The 18,996-nt window shown below is 40.9% G+C and overlaps 1 protein-coding gene across 6 annotated transcripts in view; it reads right to left on the bottom strand.

The window, feature by feature from the left end:
• The window catches only part of CEP152 (centrosomal protein 152), a 103,640-nt gene that overhangs the window by 9,763 nt on the left and 74,881 nt on the right, over positions 1 to 18,996 (bottom strand). For 5 of the 6 annotated variants that reach the window (XM_014453474.2, XM_023751678.1, XM_023751680.1 and 2 more), the window contains 4 exons: positions 12,532 to 13,194; positions 7,330 to 7,444; positions 4,481 to 4,648; positions 611 to 707 (listed from right to left, as the gene is read on the bottom strand). In XM_014453474.2, coding sequence (XP_014308960.1) covers positions 611 to 707; positions 4,481 to 4,648; positions 7,330 to 7,444; positions 12,532 to 13,194 — 1,043 coding nt within the window. The remainder of the gene's footprint in view (positions 1 to 610; positions 708 to 4,480; positions 4,649 to 7,329; positions 7,445 to 12,531; positions 13,195 to 18,996) is intronic. The other variant, XM_023751681.1, reaches the window with a different exon arrangement.

Below are 18,996 nucleotides of genomic sequence, written 5' to 3'. Positions count from 1 at the left end.
TCAGGGTTTGAGGGCCCTACTGAGGTGCCTGGCCAGCCTGGGTGAGAGGCTTATGGCCCGTGTTCAGGCTGGCCACGGCTGCGGGCTGGAAGCAGGTAGCTGGGATTTATTTAACGTCTATAATTGAAACTTTGTAGCTTTGGTCCCGCTCGAAGCCTGGGTTGCCCCTGGCAACCCATGTTCCCAGCCCCTCCTTGAGCAGAGGCCACAGCAGCTGGAAGCAGGTATCTGGAATTTATTTATCTTCTATAATTGAAATTTTGTAGCCTTGAGCGGAGCTCAGGGCTGGCCAGGGCAGGCGGGAAGCTTGGCTTCCTCCATTGCCGGGGGCAACCTAAGCCTCCTGCTCACTCCAGCTCCGTGGCCGCCGCCATCTTTGTGACGGACTGGCGGAGTGAGGGAGTGATGGTTAACTTGCATATTACTCTTTTATTAGATAGGATGGGACTACTGTCATATATGAAGTCCATCATCAAGCAAAGTGTTGTTACATGGCATAGGACTATATAACAATGACAATAATTGATTTTCCTGGTATATCATCGACACAACTGATATAATTTAAAGATACTTAGAAATAAGCAATTTCTTTAAAATAGTAAAAGTATACCTTGGTGGTAAGTTACAAAGTGTTCTCAGTTCTTCCAATTTACTCTTCATGTCATTGTTTTCTTCTATTAATTCTTCAACAACTTTACTATTCTCTTCTAAAAAAGAAGTTTATAGAATATTGATCAATTAATCTCTTTTTTTCTCAGCTTCCTGTTCCCTTATGTTCACAACCCAAATGTTTATGGAGGAAACTACAGGATTTCCAGTTGCTCCCTGTGCCATTCATTTCCTGATGAGCCCTAACCTGACCACTCCTGTTCTGTTTCCTTAGCACCTAAAATCTGTGCTGCTTGTTCATCTTGCTTCGGGTTACCCACTGCGCTGCAAGGGTTTCCAACTGCTTCAGAGGCATCTCTTTTGTTTTCCAGCTGGACTGAAGCTCTGCAGAAACTACTAGGTTTTCTAATTCCCGGTTCCCGTGGATCCTGGTGTACAGCCTATGGTCATATCAATGATCACTGAACAAGCACCTCAAAACAACATTTTTTAAAAAATCAAGCTTAAGAAGCCGCTGTTTTCAGAATGAAGGACAGATTTTTTAATTCCTTGAACTTTAAAAAAGATGAGGAGACTGATGGAGTCCATGAATTTCAGTCAGTGACAAGGGTTTAAATACTAACTCTACTTCTTACCAGTTGGATGAGCTTAGGCAAATTTCTTAAACTACCTGAACCTGAGTTTTTTCATTGGAAAAATGGGGATAGTATTACCTACTTTGAAGATTATAACAGAGATAAAACAATAAATGCACAGCACTTTACATGGGCCTGGCAATACCATTGTTCAGGAAGTACAAACTTGGCACCTCATGTCTCCTACTCTTAACCCCCTCATTACACCCCATACATTGGGGAATGAATCACTCTATTCCCCCTAGTGATTGATGTTAACTTGTATATTTTTAAACCGTTCATTATTACTCTATCACTTTCCAATAAATGCTACCAAGACAGTGGAAAGGGAATTTAAGAAACAAAAAGGAAGCAACCACAATAGCAAAAACATTATCAACAGATTTACATTAAGACAAACACTTAAATGAAACTATTGAATGACTTAAATTCTGACCCTGACCCCTTTTTTCAGCCATTGTTTTGAGCTAATCACCAACTTCCTTGGATTATTTCTAAGTGCACAAATTACAGAAGAGATCTACCTCAAAAAGCACTGGGTAGCCCTAGCTGGTTTGGCTCAGTGGATAGAGTGTCCATCTGTGGACGAAGGGTCCTGAGTTCCATTCCAGTCAAGGGCACATACCCAGGTTGCAGGCTCGATCTCCAGTAGAGGGGTGTGCAGGAAGCAGCCAATCAATGACTCTCTCTCATCATTGATGTTTCTCTCTCTCCCTTCCTCTGTGAAATCAATAAAAATATATATATTTTTAAAAAGCACTATGTAGAATAATGATTTTATGATCACAATGAATGATGCTAAATATTATTTATAAATAATAATCACACCCAACTGCCCCTGTCATTTTACTCTATAAAACAGATATTGCTGGTTTTCACCTAATTTTATAGTAGCTACATTGTATCTACATCTACAGTTGAACAATTAAACTAAATAAGTAAGCAATCACTATATAGGAGTTATAACTGTTAAAGTTTTTTTCTCAAAATTCTTAAAACGCTTTTTGCCTTAGAGTAATTATTATCTACTAGAAGCCCAGTGCACGAATTCATGCATAGGTAGGATCTCTCAGCCTGGCCAGCCCAGCAGGGTGGGCTAGGGGTAGGGACCAAGGGAGGTTCACCAGCCGGCCCCACCCCCGTTCAGGGACCATCAGGGCCAGGCCAGCTGGGGGAAGGACCACAGGAGATTGGCTGGCCAGGGGGAGGGACTACGGTTGGTTGGCTGTGGGAGCGCACTGACCACCAGGGGGCTCCTGCATTGAGTGTTTGCCCCCTGGTGGTCAGTGCACATCATAGCGACCAGTCATTCGGTCATTTGGTCGTAAGGTCGCTTAGGCTTTTATATAAATAGATCTTTAACAGACTTAGCAAGCAGTAGGAGGATGTAGACGGCTTCTCTTAGGCAACGGTGTTCACAGTGTGTGCTGATGCCAGACACTGTGCTAAGTGCTGGTCCAGGACTTGGTCCTTGTCACCACGAAGTCTCTACTCCTTTGGAGAATATAAACGTCCAATAACTCCAAGGATGATGACTGTTATAAAAATCACACGTGGTGGGGGGACGTCTATCAGAAGAACCTAATCAAGTCTGGTGGCTGGGATTACCTCCCTGAGGAAGGCATGCACTGAGAGAGAGATGCGGAGGAGCTAGCCAGGCAATATGGTCAGGATGGTAGGACAGATGTTCTGGTAAAAGGAGGGAATGCAAAGAGGTCCCGAGGAAAGAGACAATGAAATCCATGCTATGGCTCTATGAATGGGTATGTGGGCTGGGGAAAGAGGAAGCCGGAGGGGCTAGCAGATGCTCGGTCATGAAGGGCTTTTTAGACTCTTCAATTAAGCATTTGTATGTCTCACTGAGGACCACATCCAGCCCCTCCTGGGCTTTAAGAGTGTGGTGACCCAATTTACTTTGTAAAAGATTGCTCTAGCTCAGTGATGGCGAACCTATGACACGCGTGTCAGAGGTGACTTGCGAACTCATTTTTTTGGTTGATTTTTCTTTGCTAAATGGCATTTAAATATATAAAATAAATATCAAAAATAGAAATCTTTGTTTTACTATGGTTGCAAAGATCAAAAAAATTTCTATATGTGACACGGCACCAGAGTTAAGTTAGGGTTTTTCAAAATGCTGACACGCCGAGCTCCAAAGGTTCGCCATCACTGCTCTAGCTACCTGAAGGAGAACAGATGAGAGGGGCAAGAGTGGAAGCAGAAAGACTCAGGAAGTGACTGAGGTTGCCCAGGCAAGCAAGAGGTGAATGTAGAAAAAACAAAGTAAATCTATCCACCTGGTCTTTTATGGATGATGCAATTATTTGGAGTCCACGAATTCAGCCTTTCATTCATTCAGACATTTACTATTGTCTGTTATGTAGTGGGCACCATGACAACAAGGGTGAATAAGACAAAACATTCCTTATCCTCAGGGTACTTACAGGAGTAAAAGAAAATTCCTGACCAGTTCAAGAATCTGAACTATTTCAAATGTAAAGAATATACAGAGCACAGAATATAAGTGAAGAGTGAAAGGTAAGAGGGTGCACCCTCATAAGCTCAATAGCTTCCATTCTTATAAGGGTAATAGAAAATGGCAGAAATGGCCGTTTAAATAATTTCCCTGAAAACACTGTGAAAAATAGACTGGAAGGCAACCAGGTCAGACCCAGGCACCTTTGTTCACGCCTTTGCCCTCTGCCTAGAATGCTGTTCTCTTTGGCAAAGACCTTCACCTTTCACGGCTTAGTCAAGCCTCCCTTAACTCTAAACAGGAGGAAGACTTAATTAACATCTTTTCTTCCAAGTTTACACGAACATACTGCCAGTAGCACTCAATGCTGCAATTATTGATTAACTTGTTTTCAATTCTCCTCACTTGATAAGAAGCTTCTTGAAGGAAAAGAACAGTCTTGCATATCTCCATCTAAACTGGAATTCTGCCTGATGCATTTACTGCGATATCGCCAGTGCCTACAATACTGCCTGACACATAATGGGCACTCTATGTCTCTTCAATCAAAAAAGGAAGAAAGGAATGTGACCTTTTCATCAGAGCTCCAATTTTCCTCTTTTGAGTTCAGTAATAATTTGGTTAGTAAAAATAAGGTCCAAATTAGTTTACATTAACTCCCAAAGAGAATCAGTGCCTGTTAAGTAAAAATTCACATTTGAACATTTCAACAAGGATCAAAGAGATTTCTACTGGTAGCAATGCCACCTTAAATGCTAACCTCCGATTTTTTCCACTACGGCTTTGTGCTTCCTTTCTAAATGCTGAAGATGCCTACAGCATTTCTCCAGTTTTCTTTTCAGATCTTGACATTCCTGCTTTGCCTTTTCAAGTTCTTGGAAGCTGTGTCCACAGCATGAACCTTTAATCTCAGGGATCTTTTTCTTATCTGCAAAAATTAAATGATAGCAAACCTTTATATCAATTTAGACTAAGAACTACAAGGAAGAGAAGGAGGGAGGGTATGAGGGCGGGAGGGAGAGAGGGATGGAAGGAGGGGAAAAGGAGACCAAATGACATAACTAAAGGCTACAGTATAACTGGAAAAAGTATGATGCTTAAGAGAAAGACTTGGGTTTAAATCCTGTTTCCACCATTTACTGGGTGTGTGACTCGGAGAATATTACTTAACCTCTCTGAGACTTAGTATTTTAATGTGCAAAACTGAATAAAACCATCTATTTTAAATTGCTATGAAAAATAATGCTCAGACTTTAGTATTGAATACCATTCCCCACTAAAAAGGACCTCAAATCTTCAAGAAATGACTGACTCTAGTACCGGGAAAGGGTATATACAAGATGAGGCTAGAGTATTTTGCTATACCAGAAAGTAAGAAATTACTCAACTATAGAGCATGTCCCAAGGACATGGGAGCCAGTTTGAAGAGGCTCCACTAGCTAAATCTGGGACAATTTGAACACTTAGTATAGTAATGTATTATAAAACATATTTTAGTCTGGCTGGTGCGGCTCAGCGGTTGAGCATCGACCCAGGAACCAAGAAGGCACCAGGCACATGCCTGGGTGTGGGTCCATCCCTAGTAGGGGGCGTGCAGGAGGCAGCTGATCGATGATGGTCCTCTCTCATCAATATTTCTCTCTCTAAAAAGTCAATAAAACGTATATTTAAAATGTTTTTTTTAAAATATGAATTCATGGTTCATACCAATAATCCTACCAAAAATGGGATAGATGGATAGATGGATGGATGGATGGATGGATGGATGGATGGATGGATGGATGGATGGACGGACGGATAGATGGATATGTAGGCAAGTTGGTAAGTAGATAGGCAGATGGATGGGTGGACAAACAGATAGATAAATAAGTAACTACGCAAACTGGAGGGGAGCAGTCTTTAACAGTACTGGTAATATTCTATTTCTTAAGTCTTAAAGTGGGTTCCTGGTCGTCAGCCCTCGTAACTTATGTGATCATTACATGTATTTTTTGTATGTGTCAGTATTTAATAATTAATGTTTAAATTGCTTTTAAAAATAATGAGATATTAGAAGACTATAACCAAATAGTCAACAGTGGCACTCTGGGAGTAAGATTGTAAAGGACTTTATCTCTTACTATATGTTTTGGATTATTTAATCCTTTCTAATGAATTTGTTAATGTGTTGTTTTTAGGGGAAAAGACTGAAGAAAGAAAAATAAATTTGTTTATAGTCTGATATGACTTAGTCCAATTTCTTTCATATTGACAGGATTTCCCAAAGCCAAACTACTCATTTCACACACACAAATATGATTCTCAGGCCATTCCAAATATGATAACAGACATAAAATGACACTGAAAAGTAAGAAGCAAGATATAAATTAAGGTGGTATTACCACGCACCTAATGAGCAATTAGATATTCTCAACCACCTAGAACCTAGAAGTAAGGGGAAAAGATCTATGAACAATGAGAAAAATACTGTTGACTGATTTCTCAGGCAAGGCAGGGGTTCTCTAAGGATCCTGGTAATACTGCCTACTGAATTAGAAACGTGTGAAAACTAAGGTTATTGGTTTAGTACGTATGATTTGCTCTGGCAATTCTTAGTTCTTTTCAGGTTACAAAGAGAGAGTGTGCATGTGTTGGTATGTGGGGGGAAGAAGCAGGCTGCAAGGGGCCAATCCCCTATTAGGGCTGAAAGCTACTAAAAGACATGCCAAGCCTCGCTCAAAAGCTCAGTGAATAGAAGCCCTATGGTCCTCTGTGACCTCTGAAAACTTCAAGGGGCTGCAGTACAGACACCAACTCTTCTTCACAATGACAATTCTAAGTCTTAGGAAAAGTTAAACTGTCAATTCATCAAATACTCAAGGACCTCAAATTCTGTGTCATTCACTCTGCCATGTGTTAGGGAGGAAGAGATAAAAACACTGCCCCTGCCCACAAGAAACTCACAAATAAATCAGAAAATATCTAATACACTTCAGGAACATTTCCATTAAAAAAATGGCTGAGCCCTAGCTGGTTTGGCTCAGTGGATAGAGTGTTGGCCTGTGGACTGAAGGGTCCCGGGGTCGATTCCAGTCAAGGGCAACATGCCTGGGTTGCGGGCTCGATCCCCAACGGGGGCCTGCAGAAGGCAGCCAATCAGTGATTCTCTCTCATCACTGATGTTTCTACCTCTCCCTCTCTCTTCCTCTCTGAAATCAATAAAAATATATTTTTAAAAAAGAAAAAAATGGTTGAAATAAACCAGTAATGTGAATGAAAAAGTGTCCGCTATTTGTCAATTTTTTTATGTGAAGCCCTTGATTTCTCAATAAAGCCAGGGAATAAAAGTATGACTGTGCCATTAAAATTCTCATTATTCTCCTTCTAAACAGAATCACTTCCGAATGGAGGGAAGGCCATGAAAAATAGACGTAAGAGGGCCTAGGGCAACTTTGTCTTCTAAATGCAAAATGAAATCTAGGGGGAGGACACACATCAAGTAGGAGTAACATTACGCATTTGTTCACTCAAAAACTATATACATCTTTGCTCTCCTTTTATTTTCAAAGCAACCCTCTGGAACTGTGGTTATGGATGTTACAAAGATCAGCAGGAATCAAACCCCATTACCAGCTTCTGCTTCTGTTTGATTTGAGGCCGAAGTCTGAGCATGGTGTCCAGACGTGGGTGCAGGAAGGATGACCAGGGTTCCAGGGTCTCCTCGGCCGGTGACACCCATGTTTCTCTGAAACAAATTAGCTTTATAGTTATTGCCTATTAAAGACTTCACACAATTCTCTATTTAACATGCTAATATTAAACACACACACACACACACACAACACAAAAACCCATCACCCTGAAACAAATCTTACCTAAACCATCACCAATATTTTTCTATGGTGTTAATGTGAATACTGTCATTACTACGAACTAGTCTCCCTAATTTTCCAAATTATAACATTATCTGGCAGAGGACTGGCGGCCAACTATGAGACAGGAGATACATATGAATTTGAAGTATTTTAATAGTTTATGTGATCAAATCATTGGACTAGGTGAAATCAAAATTGCTCTTGAAAATCCAGAACATTTTCACTGCAGCAGGAATCAAAGTCATTCGAAATTGCAATACTGATCTTTTGCCTTCCATGAATTAAAAGTAAAATAACAGGAAAAAAAATTTTTAACTTAGATAAGTATGCTATATGTTTCTAAATATTTTAATATATGCTACCATTTTGAAAGGAAGGCCAGTTGAATTCCAATGTTAAAAAGAGAAACTGAGGCTCACCTAAATGAAGCACCTTGCACAACACCATTTCTTCACTAACACGTATTGAACACTTTCTGCATTCTAGTCCTGTTACAGGCAATACAACCACTATACTAATTTGTGGTGAGACATTCTTTTAAAGTAGTATTTTCAGATTTTGGACAACTACTAAATCCCAAAGAATGATCTTGAGAGGGCTGTCTTGTTTAATTACTTAAAACACATTATATATGCTTGATTCTAGAAGCCTTTATTTTGATTATGAGAAACTCATTTAACTGTCAGGAAACCTACCTACAATGCTCACCACAAGCAGAGATCAGCAAGTAAAGAGAAGAGGCAAATTCTGAGCATTCAAGAGGACACAGATGGGGTTGAGCCAAAAGGAGTAACAAAGGTGGAGCCCCCAAACAGTCAATGTTTCCAGTTTCTACTCAAAACTGGAGAAAAGCTAAGATAACACAAAAAAATTAGCAAGCACTTTTTGGTCTTAGCTTTGACTTGACTGTGGTGGTAAGAAAAGATAGAATGCACATCCTTTAGTCTGTTTGAAATTTTTATTCCAATTGATATTTCTCTTTTATCAACTATGAAATGTGTTAATATATTTTGATAAGGCATTCATTTCCTTGGACAATTGATTTTTAATTCATTTCATCCTTTCCATTTTATTTATTTATTTATTAAATATTCTTATTGATTTCAGAGAGGAAGGGAGATGGAGGAGAGATAGAAACATCAATGGTAAGAATCACTGATCGGCTGCCTTCTGCATGCCCCTTACTGGGGATCAAGCCTGCAACCTGGGAATCGAACCTGAGACCCTTTAGTCTGCAGGCCGATGCTCTATCCACTGATCCAAACCAGCTAGGGCCATCCTTTCCATTAAAAAAAAACCCTTTGATCATCTAAATTATTTTAACGAGACTTATTTTATATGTACCTATAGATCAGTGTTCCTGTTTTAATTTTCATGAACAACTCTAAAAACTATAAATTTAATAAATCATCAATCACAGCTCTTCACATTTATGGCACCTATGTTTCAAATTTATAATCACTGCTTTACCTCAAGGTTCTGAAATGAGTTAGCTTTAAAAGAGCAAAACTCAAGTATTACTCTGTGACAAATGCCAGATTAGGCATTTCAAAGCCACCCTTTTTCAGGAATGGAATCTGATCCCACCCAACTAAAGCCGCAAAAGTCTAAGTTCTTAGCCAAATTACGTGATTCTGTCTCCAGAGACATGTAAGCCACATTGAGTCATACAAATGATCTTACACTGTTTGCACAATTATAAGTCCTATAAAAAGACCCCGGGTTTGATTACATATTAATGGTAGAAGAAAGGTGTTACATTTTCTTGATTTTTTATAGCAGAAATTGCCTTTTCAGGAAAGTAAACTTGAAAGCATACATAATATGATTTTCCCATCACTTATCATTAAAACCTCCTATGGATAATTCTTCTTATTTTAATTATCTATTTTTTCCCAAAATTCTCAATAGAATATTATAAGCATTATTCATGGGAAGGAGTCTCACCCAATTATTCTTAAATTGAAAGCAGCTAGTAAGTAATAACATCTTTTGAAATCAATAATTTAAAATATCAGATTTGAGCTGTAGAGGAGATGGTGGCATAGGTAAACGTGATACTCGCCACCTCCCACAACCCATCAAAATTACAACTAAAATACAGAACAACCATCATTCAGAACCGCTTAAAATCTGACTGAATAAAAGCCCTCCAACTAGAAAATTTAAAGAAACCACACTGAGACTGGTAGGTGGGGCAGAGGCGCAGAATGGGCTGGTCCACTATGTGTTTTCAATTGGGATGGATATCTTGGCTGAGAAGGCCTCCTCTGAGGAGCAAAGGGTCCCAGATCCACATCAAAACTGTCAGCCCAGGGTTCCAGTGCTGGGCAGAGAAGTCCCCTTAACTTTGGGCTGGAAAAACCAGCAGGAATTGTGGCTAACTGACACAGAGGCTGCCTGAGACCCAGGCAGTTCCTCTTAAAGGGCCCTGACACAGACTTACTCCCTCTGAGCTCCAGTGCTGGGGAGCAGCTTGAAAGGATCCAGGGACATATGGGGAGAAACTAAATTGTCTAGCATCAGGGCAAGAACTTGGGGGGCAGCTATCTCCTAAACGAAAGTGCTGGCAGAGGTCATTGTTTCCCTGCAGAGATCTCCCCCAACACAGAGCCGACTGGCAGGTGCTCCATTATTCTGGCCAACATTGTTCACCTTGGTGATTCCCTGAGATCCCACCCCACCCAATTTGCAGCCCCACCCAACCTGTTTGCAGTGGCTTTTTTATATTAATGGTTTGTTCTGGCTCAGGCTTCAGATTTTCCTAAAATCTCTCAAATAAGCAGCAGCTGGACTTGGTGTGCCCCATACCTCTCAATAAGTGGCCCCAAGCCTGGCACTAGCAGCAACTTGCCAAGGTTCACAGCTTGGCCTCTCCTGGACACCTCCTAGCACAACACAAGTAGCAGCCATCTGCAGATTGCTCTGTAGTTCATGCCAAGTGGCCCCAGGCAAGGGACAAGCAGTGGCTGACTCTGCACCTCCTGGGAGGCCCCAGAGCCATTGGAAAGCTTCAGACCACACCAAATTACAACTCTACCACATCTAAAGTGACACACTCAAAGGGCGGACTCAGTGAGCACCAAAGTCCCACTGAAGCAAGTCCTGCTCCATAGGGGTGTCTCCTGCACAGTAGCTCTTCCACTGTAGTCACAGCTAGTCCTCACAGCCAATTGGCCTGGGGGTCAATTCCTCCCAGTGATTCCAACAGTAATCAAGGCTCAGCTACAACAGGACACAGCCCACACAGGAGCACATCTAGAGTGCCCAGCTCAGGTGACTGGGTATGCTGAGCCACTAGGCCCTACAGGACACCTACTACACAAGGCCACTCTACCAATTCCAGGAGACATAGCAGCTCTACCTAATACATAGAAACAAACACAGGGAAGCAGCCAAAATGCGGAGACAAAGAAACATGTCACAAATGAAAGAACAGGAGATATCTCCAGAAAAAAGAACTAAATGAAAAGGAAGCAAGCAAACTACTAGATCAGCGGTTCTCAACCTGTGGGTTGCGACCCCTCTGGCGGTCGAACAACCCTTTCACAGGGGTCGCCTAAGACCATCCTGCATCTCAGATATTTACATTATGATTCATAACAGTAGCAACATTACAGTTATGAAGTAGCAACGAAAATAATTTTATGGTTGAGTCACAACATGAGGAACTGTATTTAAAGGGCCAGAAGGTTGAGAACCACTGTATTAGATACAGAGTTCAAAACAATGGTTATAAGGATGCTCAAGGAACTTAGTGAGAATTCCAAGGAAATTAGTGAGAACATCAATAACTAAAAAAGGACCAGTCAGAAATGAAGGATACACTAACTCAGTGGTTCTCAACCTGTGGGTCGCAACCCCGGGGGGTCGAACGACCCTTTCACAGGGGTCGCCTAAGACCATCGGAAAACACATATATAATTACATATTGTTTTTGTGATTAATCACTGTGCTTTAATTATGTTCAATTTGTAACAATGAAATTGGGGGTCACCACAACATGAGGAACTGTATTAAAGGGTCGCGGCATTAGGAAGGTTGAGAACCACTGCACTAACTGAAATGAAGATTTACAGGGAATTAACAGTAGAGTAGAGGATGCCAAGAATCAAATCAGCAACTTGAAATATAAGGAAGCAAAAAACATCCAATCAGAAAAGCAAAAGGAGAAAAGAACCCAAAATTATGCAGATAGTATAAAGAGCTTCTGGGACAATTTCAAGTGTACCATAATTTGCATCCTATGGGTGCCAGAAGGCGAAGAGAGAGTGCAAGAAATTAAAAACCTATTTGAAGCAATAATGACAGAAAACTTCCCCTACCTGGTAAAAGAAATAGACTTACTAGTCCAGGAAGCACAGAAAGTCCCAAACAAGAGACCCACACCAAGATACATCATAATTAAAATACCAAAGGTTAAAGACAAACAGAGAATCTCAAAAGTAGCAAGAGAAAAGCAGTTAGTTACATATAAGAGAGCTCCCATAAGACTGTTTGCAGATTTCTCAACAAAAACTTTGCAGGCCAGAAGGGAGTGGCAAGAAATATTCAGTGATGAAAAGCAAGGACCTAAAACCAAGATTACCCAGCAAAGCTATCATTCAGAATTGAAGGTCAGATAAACAGCTTCACAGAGAAGAAAAAGCTAGAGTTCATCACCACCAAACCAGTATTACATGAAATGTTGAAGGATCTTTTTTAAGAAGAAAAAATAATAATAATAATATGAATAGTAAAATGGCAATAAATACATACCTATCAACTCTATTATGAAGAAGTAATGTTATTTTGGCAAAAAAAAATGCAATGCTTTGGATTTGTTACAAAAAGTTTTTTAAACCACTGGTTAAAAAACACACAAGTATTACTGTAAAATGAAAGGAAAAAATACTGTATGCAACGTCTACAATCACTCTTGATGTTTAACAGCTCTTTTCACTTCCTGGGCACATACCTTTTCCCATTCTGAGTTGGTGTTTTCCGTAAGTAGGGAGAGTGCTTGAAGTGCTTTCTGAATGCAGGCCTTTAATTTTTCAAAATATCGCACAGACGCCCACTTTGAAGAACACGTCGACATGAGTTCTGAGAGTTGCCTGTTCTCTGAACCAGGGGCTTGCTCCTTCGGGGTATCCTTTAGGAGAAGTTCAAGGACAGTCAGAATGTCCTCCTCGTACTGACAGATTTCCAGCTGGACCCGCCTGGCTTCCTGCACAGTCCACTCCCTGCGACTCTGGTCTAGACAGGTTTGCAATTCTGTCTCCTTCTGGAGGAGCAGTTCAGCTTTCTGTTTCAGAAAGTCTTCTTTAGCTGCTGCAAGCACCTCATTAATTTTATTTCTATGATCATCTAAAAACTGTCTGTAATCTTGCTCATTTTGTTCTTGAATTCTGTGGATTTCTTCTTGCTTTTCTTTGTTCCATTCACTCCGGGCCTTTGCCAACTCGGCCCTGACAACCACAGGGACTTCCTCGTCCTTCAGTTCCAGCTCTCTCTGAAGAGAATGAATCTTCTCCTCCAATTTTTCCAGGTGTTGCATGTTTCCAGGTGTTGCATTTTTCTTCGTATTTTCAAGCTCGCTTTTCCATTTCTCTTTAGCTTCAGAAACAGCAAACAATATCTAAAGGACATAATGAACATTTTAAAATCTTTAAGATTCTCTCATTAATAAAAAAAAATTAAAGTAATTATTTGGGTTAACCTCTGAACTTAGTAAGAGATTTAGAATCAGAATTAAGGGGAAACAGTGAATTTAGATATTATTCCTAAAATATTCTTACACTATACTTAAGGATCTTTTCCTTCATTTTAAGTCACCTAACATTTTATCTTACGTTATTTAAAAAACAAAATATCTGCCTGGCTAGCATGGCTCAGAGGTTAGATTCCTGGTCTAGAGCATGAAACTGGGTTTCAGGTTCGGTTTCTGGCCCTGGTCTGGGTGCTTGCAGGAGGCAGCCAATTGATGTGTCTCTCTTATATCATGTTTCTCTCTCTCTCTCCCTCTCCTCCCTTACCTATCACGCTCTCTAAATAATCAATGGAGATCTCCTCCCCCTCTCCTACCCCTCTCCTAAAATAAATAAATAAATAATCAATGGAGCCCAGTGGTTGAGTTCAGTGGTTGAGCATCACTATGAACCAGGAGGTCATGGTTCAATTCCCAGTCGGGGCACAAGCCCCAGAATTACGGGCTCAACCCCAGTGTGGGGCATGCAGGAGGAGGCCAATCAATGATTCTCTCTCATCATTGATGTTTCTATCTCTCCCTCTCCCTTCTTCTCTGAAATCAATGTTTTATATATATATATATAAAATAATCAATGGAAAAAGTGTCCTCCGTTGAAGATTGACAAAAAACAAAAACAAAACACGTTTTCTTGATGAAGAATTAGAACTTTAAACTGACCAAAAATATGTATTTGTGATTATTTACTCAAAACTAATTTTAGGAAAAATTCCATATCACTTGTTTTATACAGATGCAGTCTCAAATTTTATCTAAACCCCCCAAACAAATTAAGCACCATTTACATAAAGCAAAAGCAGCCTCATTAGGAAATCTTATTGTTACTTAGGAATATAACACATACCTGCACAATTACTTGCTGACAAACATAATTGTATTTTAATGCAATTTTAGTGGTAATGCAGTTCATGAAATGACAATAGCAAACAGAAAAGGTTATTGTTTTCCCCTTATGGTTAATTTTCTTTTATAACAGAACAGAAATAGTAGATCATAGAAAATAAGAGTATGTAACCAAAAAGTAACAGGGAATCAAAACACCTGGGCTCTAGCTTTAATCCTGCCTAGTACGGTACAGTGCTTATCAGAGGGGGCTCTGGAGACCAACCGCTGTGGAATCTCAGGAATTAGCTTTGGGACCTCAGGCCCATTCCTCAACTTCTTGGAGCCTCAGTTTCCTCAGCAATAAAATCGGGATAGCCTTGGCCGGGTTGCTCAGTTGGTTGGAGTGTCGTCCCATACACCAAACGGCTGTGGCTTCGATTCCCGGTCAGGGCATATATGGGAGGCAACCAATCGATGTTTCTTGAGTGAGGATTATAAAATAAATAAATAAATAAACAAACAAACAAATAAAATGGGGATAATTATATGCCTACATGAAAGTTATTTTAGGATTAAATGACAGAGATAATCCATTTGAAGCACTTAACCCAGAGTGTGGCAAATAATAAGGACTCGGTGTTATGTAGTTATTGTTGCTTTTGGCTTCTTGAACTTGGAAAAGTCAATCTCTTTAGCATTTGGTGTCTTCATCTATATAATGAGCAAACTGGATAATGACCTAGAATCCCTTTTACTTCTAATATCCCCTGAGCGACTCCAAAACATCATTAGAATACAAAGTGTTAATAGAACTGGGCATCTCCAAAGGCTTGGCCTAGATTAATTAATATTACATTTTTGCTCTGAATGCTGAGATAGGCTATCTGCTTACTAAATTTTCTATTATGTAATTACAGCAAACATCTTCACCTATACAGATTTATACACACATGTCCTATATCTTTACGCAATTGTATGTGCTCTTAAATAGTTGCATATAGTAATTTAAAAATTTGAAGTAATTGCATTTGAATTACTTTACTAAAGGAACCCACTAAGAATTCACAATAAAATTCTTTTGCTACCAGCAGAATGGCTCAGTTGTGCATGAAACATGTTTAAAGAATGCTTTAGAGAAAACAGGTCATGTCGCAATGGATGCCTGGAAATCACTGCCAGGTGGCAGGCGGAGGTAGTGGATCCTGCGGAATGTGGATAGCTGGCCCAAGCTCACTAAAAGCACACATCCTCTCACATGAAGTTTTACAAGGAGCATCAGACAGCATTTGTTGACTCAGTGGTTCCCAACTTTGCTGCATATTTGAACCACCTGAGCACCTTCTAAAAATCCCGATGCCCAAGCCACACCCCATACCAAGTAGAACATAAAGTGTGGGAGTGGGAGCCAGGCACCAATATTTTTTTTTTTAAATCCTCAAGGGTTTCCACTGTGCAGCAAAGTGTGGGGACCGCCAAACCAACCTGACTACTTCTCGACTCCGGGAAATGGCTTTAAGTTTCCACACACTTGATGAGCACTCTAATCCTGCAAGAACTTGCCTCTCTAGCCAGTGCTAGGAAACTGGACCTTGCCCGCCTCCTGTGGTTTGAGGATGGATGCCCAACATGTTAACATTGTTCTGTGGCTGAATAATTATCTCAATTGTGCCAACTCCCACCCACGTGTGGTCCAGAGACCAGCAGTGTCATGTCAGCGGGAAGCCTGTCTGAAATGCAAATTCTCAGGACTCACTCGAGACCCTCCAAATCAGATTTCCAGGAGAAAGGCCAGGAATCTGCTTTAACAAACCCTCCTGGTGACTCCTGTGCCTGCTCAAGTTTGAGAAGCAACACACTGTCCTCTCGTCTCTATATTTCTCCATTCACATATGTGCAGGGCTCTGTGTTCTTTTTTTTTTTTAATTAAATCTTTATTGTTCAGATTATTACAGTTGTTCCTCTTTTTCCCCCCCATAGCTCCCCTCCACCCCGGTTCCCACCCCACCCTCTGCCCTTACCCCCCCCCCCCCCGCATGTCCTCATCCATAGGCGTACGATTTTTGTTCCGTTTCTTCCCCCACCCCCCACACACCTTCCCCCACCCGAGAGTAGTCAGTCCACTCCCTTTCTATGGTCCTGATTCTATTATATTCACCAGTTTATTCTGTTCATCAGATTATTTATTCACTTGATTTTTAGATTCACTTGTTGATAGATGTGTATTTGTTGTTCATAATTTGTATCTTTACCTTTTTCTTCTTCTTCCTCTTCTTAAAGGATACCTTTCAGCATTTCATATAATACTGGTTTGGTGGTGATGAACTCCTTTAGCTTTTTCTTATCTGTGAAGCTCTTTATCTGACCTTCAATTCTGAATGATAGCTTTGCTGGGTAGAGTAATCTTGGTTGTAGGTTCTTGCTATTCATCACTTTGAATATTTCTTGCCACTCCCTTCTGGCCTGCATAGTTTCTGTTGAGAAATCAGCTGACAGTTGTATGAGTACTCCCTTGTAGGTAAATGACTGTTTTTCTCTTGCTGCTTTTAAGATTCTCTTTGCCTTTTGCTCTTGGCATTTTAATTATGATGTATCTTGGTGGGGTCCTCTTTGGATTCCTCTTGTTTGGGGTTCTCTGCGCTTCCTGGACTTGTAAGTCTATTTCTTTCACCAGGTAGAGGAAGTTTTCTGTCATTATTTCTTCAAATAGGTTTTCAATATCTTGCTCTCTCTCTTCTTCTGGCACTCACATAATTCGGATGTTGGTATGCTTAAAGCTGTCCCAGAGGCCCCTTACACTATCTTCGTATATTTGGATTCATTTTTCTTTTTGCTTTTCCGGTGTTTTTTTGCTTCTTCGTATTTCAAATCTTTGACTTGATTCTTGCGATCCTCTAGTCTGCTGTTGGAACTCTGCATAATATCCTTTATTTCAGTCAGTGTATGCTTAATTTCTAGTTAGTCCTTTTTCATAACCTCGAGGGTCTCACTAGATTTCTTGAGGGTCTCACTACATTTATCGGAGGTCTCACCAGACTTTTTGAGGGTCTTACTAAATTTATCGGTGGTTTCTATAAAGTTCTTGAAAAACCTTAAAAGTGTGGTTTTGAACTCTATATGCAGTAGTTTGCTTTCTTCCATTTCTGTCATTTGTGACATGTTTCTTTGTCTGTGCATTTTTTATGCTTCCCTGTGTCGATAGAGTGGCTTTCTGTGCTAGGTGTCCTATAGGGCTCAGTGGCTCAGCCTCCCCAATTACCTGAGGTGGACACTCTTGGTGCACCCCTTTGTGGGCTGTGTGCACAGTCTTGTTGTAGTTAAGCCTTGATTGTTGTAGGTATCACTGGGAGGAATTGACCTCCAGGCCAATTGGCTGTGAGAATCGGCTGTGTCTGCAGTGGGAGAACTTCTGTGCTGGAGACACCCTTCTGGGGCAAGACTTGCTTCAGTGGGGCTTTGGTGCTCACTGAGTCTGCACCCTGAGTGTGTCCCTTATGGATCTGAGGAGTTGTAATCTGGATGGTCCCACTCTGACCACTTGGTACACTGGCTCTTGGATCTCTAAGGAGATGCTAATTTAGCCTCTGCCTGATGCTACCCAGCAGGAGCTATGGAGAGATCTGCAGATTCCTCTTCTTTGTTTGGGGTTTGGAGGTGCCCAGATGAGGCCCAGCTGTGAAGCAATGCAAGTTGCTGTGGGGCCTTGGGCTTTCTTTTGGAAGTTCTGGGTCTCTCTGACCCAGCTGCAGTTTGTTAGGTAATTTTCAGATTGCAAAGGACCAGGCCTTTCATATGCAAAAGCCTCTGTGCACAGCTTGGGTGGGGCGGGGTCTCAGGGGATCAACAGGGCGGAGCAAGCAGCTATGGCTGCTCCTCAGTCCTGCCCTAAGAGGCCCCGCATCTCAGTGTCCCAGTAATCACTGCAAGCACCTCTGAGAGAAAGCCGCCCTCAAGTTCCGACCGATGCCAGATAGTCCAGTTTCTCCCCGTATGAGTCTGGGTCCCCAGAGACTCGCCCGGAACTGGAGTTCAGAGATGTCGGGAGCTTGTGTCTCCACCCTGACTGAAAAAAGACAGCCGCGTCCTCAGTTGCCAGCCCTTTCCATGTGCGCCTCTGTACCTCTGCACTTTACTTCCGCACCTCCTCTGAGCCTCCATGTGCTTTTCTCTTTCCTTCTAGTTGTAGAATTTCCACTCAGCCAGCCTTCCTGTGGTTCAGGATGATGTTCGTTTTGTCTTTTAGTTGTATTTTTGAAGTGGTTGTTCGAGGCAGCAATTTCCGGTGTTTACCTATGCCGCCATCTTGGTTTCTCTCTCCAGGGCTCCGTGTTCTTAAGGAATGATCTCTTTTCTATTTTCTATATTCTACCCAATTTATTACACTTCAGCTCTGAGACACATATGCATAACACCTATTATTTCCTCTTTCTCTCTCCCTCCTAAATTTCCTTTTGAACTATTTCAACAAACTAAAAAGTATAGAGAATAATGTAATAAACACCCAGGTACTGCCACATGACTTAAAACTAGATTAAAACACTTTTACTTATGTTGGATTATTTCCCTAAGTAATTTGTGGAATAAGATTATGAATACAATGTGTGAATCATTTATAATGTCTGTCATGCACATTATTATCCAAAGTGTCTGTGACATTGGGACAGTAGCGCATGCTTGATGTTATAATCCATGATGTTTTGTGTATTACAGCTAAGAAGAGAGGATCTATACATTGGGCACAAAATGGCACCTGAAGTTTGGCTTAGTTTGCATGTCTCCAATCTGGTAGGTATGAACATTTTTCCATTTGTTTTTGCTGTTTGGGATTCTCATGAAGATTATTTGTTCATG

Source organism: Myotis lucifugus, unplaced genomic scaffold (assembly GCF_000147115.1).
Source record: "Myotis lucifugus unplaced genomic scaffold, Myoluc2.0 scaffold_23, whole genome shotgun sequence".
Taxonomy (NCBI): Eukaryota; Metazoa; Chordata; class Mammalia; order Chiroptera; family Vespertilionidae; genus Myotis; species Myotis lucifugus.
Note: the sequence above shows the minus strand (reverse complement) of the source record. Positions and strands in the feature narration are given on the sequence as shown.